The 4,166-nt window shown below is 56.1% G+C and overlaps 1 protein-coding gene across 1 annotated transcript; it reads left to right on the forward strand.

Annotated features, from left to right (window-relative positions):
- Window positions 1-575: 575 nt before the first annotated feature.
- Window positions 576-3,495, forward strand: PIM3 (Pim-3 proto-oncogene, serine/threonine kinase; the record flags this gene model as incomplete). Its single annotated transcript, XM_079549355.1, has 6 exons — window positions 576-660; window positions 879-988; window positions 1,081-1,131; window positions 1,385-1,748; window positions 2,914-3,090; window positions 3,311-3,495. 6 exons carry the CDS (start codon window positions 576-578, stop codon window positions 3,493-3,495), a joined length of 972 nt encoding a protein of 323 aa, XP_079405481.1.
- Window positions 3,496-4,166: the final 671 nt, after the last annotated feature.

Below are 4,166 nucleotides of genomic sequence, written 5' to 3' on the forward strand. Positions count from 1 at the left end.
GCGCTCCCTGATTGGCCGTCCGGAAATATTAACGCAAATAGGGAGAATCTCCCTCCCCCCCCCTCCCGCTTTTTTTTTTTTTTGGCAGCTAGTGCGCGCGGAGCCTCAGACGGTCGTAACGCTGCGCGTCGGTTACTACAAACAAGTAGTCCCCGGCCCCCGCCCTCCTCCCGCCCGCCCGCCCGCTCCGCGGGGCGGGACGAAGAGCTGCAGCCGCGGCCGCCGCACCGCGGGCGCCCCGGTGCGGAGGGGAGGGGGCCGGCTGGGCGGTGGCGGTGAGAGGTGTTTCCCCCTCCCCCGCGGAGGGATATCCTCGCGCGCTCGGCCCGCACCAAAATATTGGGAGTTAAGAGGCGGCTCCGCGGCGCCGCCGGCTCAGAAGCGCGCGGGCAGGCACGGCGGCGGCGCGGCTCCTGCGCCCGCCACGGCTCCACTGCGGCGTTGCCCAGGGGCGGGCAGAACGCGCGGCCCCGGCGCCGCCCGGCTCTGAACGGCTCGGCGGAGCGAGGAGGACGGCTCGGAGCCGCCGGGATCCCGGAGATACGAGGAGGGGTCGGGAGGACCCCCGCCGCAAGATGCTGCTCTCCAAGTTCGGCTCGCTGGCGCACATCTGCAGCCCCGCCAGCATGGACCATCTGCCTGTCAAGATCCTGCCGCCAGGTACGGAGCGCTGGGACCTGCGCTGCGCTTTTATATAACTGGAGAAGACGGCTTTTGGGGGAGAAAAAAAAAAAAAAAAAAAAAAAAAAAGCCAAACGCCCTGTGCCGCACGGACGTAGCGCCCTTCTGGGATTTTTTTTTTTTTTTTTCTCCATGATTTTTTCTTTTTAATCGTTATTTCTGTTGGAGCCGCCACTAACGCTGTGTTTCTCCCCCAGTGAAAGTGGAGAAAGAGCCCTTCGATAAAGTGTACCAGGTGGGCTCGGTGCTGGGCAGCGGCGGCTTCGGCACGGTGTACGCGGGAAGCAGGACGGCCGACGGGCTGCCGGTGAGCGCAGGGTGCGGGCTGCGGGGCGGCGCGGGGCTGCGGGGCTGCGGCCGTGCCCGCTGACGGCGCCTCTCTTTTCCCGCACCGCGCAGGTCGCCGTGAAGCATGTGGTGAAGGAGCGGGTGACCGAGTGGGGCACGATCGTAAGTCCGCGGGGGCCTTTGTGTGTGTGTGTGTGTGTGTGTGTGTGTGTGTGTGTGTGTGTGTGCGTGTGCGCGTGTGCGCGCGTTGGTGGGGCGGGGGGATCGTGGGGGGGGGGGGGAGGGGGGTGGTAGGTCTTGGGGATGGGGGGGACGCGGGCTGGGGGGGTTGGGGGCTGCCGGGTGTCGCCGCCGCCGCAGCGCCGCGCCCGCCCCTCGGACTGCGGCACGGTGCTGACCGCGGCCCCGCGCGCAGGGCGGCGTCATGGTGCCCCTGGAGATCGTCCTGCTGAAGAAGGTGGGCTCCGGCTTCCGCGGCGTCATCAAGCTGCTGGACTGGTACGAGCGGCCCGACGGCTTCCTCATCGTCATGGAACGGCCCGAGCTGGTGAAGGATCTCTTCGACTTCATCACGGAGAAGGGTGCGCTGGACGAGGACACGGCACGCGGGTTCTTCCGGCAGGTGCTGGAGGCCGTGCGGCACTGCTACGGCTGCGGCGTGGTGCACCGCGACATCAAGGACGAGAACCTGCTGGTGGATCTGCGCACGGGCGAGCTGAAGCTCATCGACTTCGGCTCGGGGGCCCTCCTCAAGGACACGGTCTACACCGATTTCGATGGTACGTGCGTGCCCCTCCCGCCCGCTGCGCTCCCTCCTATCGGGGCCATCGGTAACGGAAACCTTTGGACCCGACGCGGCTCGGGGTGTTCGGTTGCGTAGGAAAGGAGCGATTCCGGGCGGTGACGCAGCAGTTTCTATTTCCCTGCCTTGGAAAAAGCGCGTTTTTTTTTCCTAGAGGGCGATCTGTTTACAAGGAGCCTTCGCAGTGTCGTATGTTCCCGGGGTGGATGCGCTGTTTTTCTGTGTGGAGCAATTTTTAGCTTCCCCCTCACCCCCCCCCCCCCCCCCTTTTTCCCCTTCGTGGTGTCCTGGAAATCCCGCATTGCAGATCGCGAAATCAGTGAATCGCTACACTCCCCTTTAACGCACAGCTCCGGGCTCAGCGTCCCAAAGCGGAGCGCGTTCCCTTGAGCGATGCCAGCGGGGGCTGCGCTCCCTCTCCCCGCACCCCCCCCCCCCCCCCCCCGCTCCATCCTCGGCCGCCGCACTCCACATCTGTTTGTTGTGAAACCCGACCCCGCGCCACGTGACCCCGCATCACCGCAGCGCTGTTGTTTGGTATCCACGGAGCGCTCCGGGGGCGGCGGCTGCCGCAGCGCTGCACGGGGCTTTTTTTTCTTTTTTTTTTTTTTCTTTTAAAAAAAAAAAAAAAAAAAAAAAAAAGGTGAGCGGCCTTATTTTGTTTACTGCCCGCTGGAATTGGATAAAGCGGCTTAGCCCCGTGTAATAAGGCGGACCCGAGCTTCACCTCCTTGCTGCCTGCCCGCCTCCTCCCCGCCAGCCCCCTTTGTCCTTTTGTGTCTATTTTTGGTGTGATGCTGCAGACGCCACGTGGTCAGTGAAAGGGAGCTGCCTTCGTCAACAGCCAGCTGACGGCGGCTCCTTCTCTGCAGCGGGCAGCGCTGCCAGGCCGCGGTGTCACCCGGCACTGACCTGGAGTTACACCACTGCTGGGCTGGGGCCAGGCAAAATCACTGCTTTTGACTTTTTTTTTTTTTTTTTTTTTTTTTTTTTTTTTTTTTGACTTCCATAGTGCTGTGTTCATGAACCTAATTTAGCCCTGTGAGATGTCCTTGAATAAGGCCTTGAATAAGGGGAAAGCACTCTAATCCTCTTTTTTTTTTTTTTTTTTTTTTTTTTGGCTGTTGTTGCTCTTCTTTTAGGAACAAGAGTATACAGTCCTCCAGAATGGATCAGATACCACAGATACCATGGGAGGTCAGCGACAGTATGGTCTCTGGGAGTCCTCCTTTATGACATGGTGTGTGGGGACATCCCATTTGAGCAGGATGAGGAGATCTTGCGGGGACGACTGTATTTCAGGAGAAGAATTTCACCTGGTGAGTTGTGTAGGGAATGAATTGGGAGGGTTGCCTTGCTTGTGTGGTTTGTTGTTTTTTGGGGGGAGGGATCCCAGGGAGGGGATGTAGGTTTCTTTATTTTCTTTGTTTGTAGATAATTTAACAACTCCAGTGTACAAAATTTTTTTTCTTGTTTTGCTTTTAAGATTACTTTTATAGTCTAACATTGCTTTTTTTTTTTTTTTTTTTTTTTCTCCAGAATGTCAACAGCTTATCAAATGGTGCCTTTCACTGAGGCCTTCAGACAGACCAACACTTGAGCAGATTTTTGACCATCAATGGATGCACAAATCAGAAGTAGTGAAGTCTGAGGACTGTGATATAAGGCTACGGACCCTTGATACTGATGTATCGAGCACAAGTTCAAGTAATGAGAGTCTGTGAATGGCTAAGGACCTCGCACTGGGAGGGGAGCTACAAGCAGAAAGACCACAGTGCTGCTGCCAATACGTAGGAGGGGCTAGAAAAATGCATTCATTATTCTGTAGTTGAATCTTTGTCTGAGGGACTTGATTTTATTTTCCCCTTTTGCTGGTTTCTGCTTTGGAATGAGAGATTTCCTTTGGAAACGCTGATGTTTAGGAGTTGCAGGCCAGTACTTAGTCAAAGACTGACCTTATTAAGAAAGCAGTGACCTCTTGAATACATGGTAAACTTTTTTGCTCTCATAGAGCCTGGACTAGATTTTATTTGCTTTTGAGTGCCTTTTTGAAAGCTGCTTCAGTGGGACTTTCTTTTTTGAGCTGTGTATGTCCAAAGAAGATCCAGTTCATCATAGGAATTTGCTGCCTTCAGACTCAGTGCTGGGGGAAGCAGCTCCTATGATGCATTGGAGAACATGTTTGGTGACTGAATGAAGTAGTCCCATCCACTGGTGATGGAATACTTGAACACAGACATTTCACTCCTGCCCCCCGCCCCTTTCCAAATCCAACCCACCTCTGCTGCTCAAAATATTTCCTATAGCCTGCACAGAAATACAAACAGGTATATCAGCTTTTTTTATTGGAAACATTTATTCATGTTTCCTTTTATCATCTCTACCACTGGGCATG

The sequence above is a fragment of the Tetrao urogallus genome (assembly GCF_951394365.1).
Source record: "Tetrao urogallus genome assembly, chromosome: 1".
Lineage (NCBI taxonomy): Eukaryota > Metazoa > Chordata > Aves > Galliformes > Phasianidae > Tetrao > Tetrao urogallus.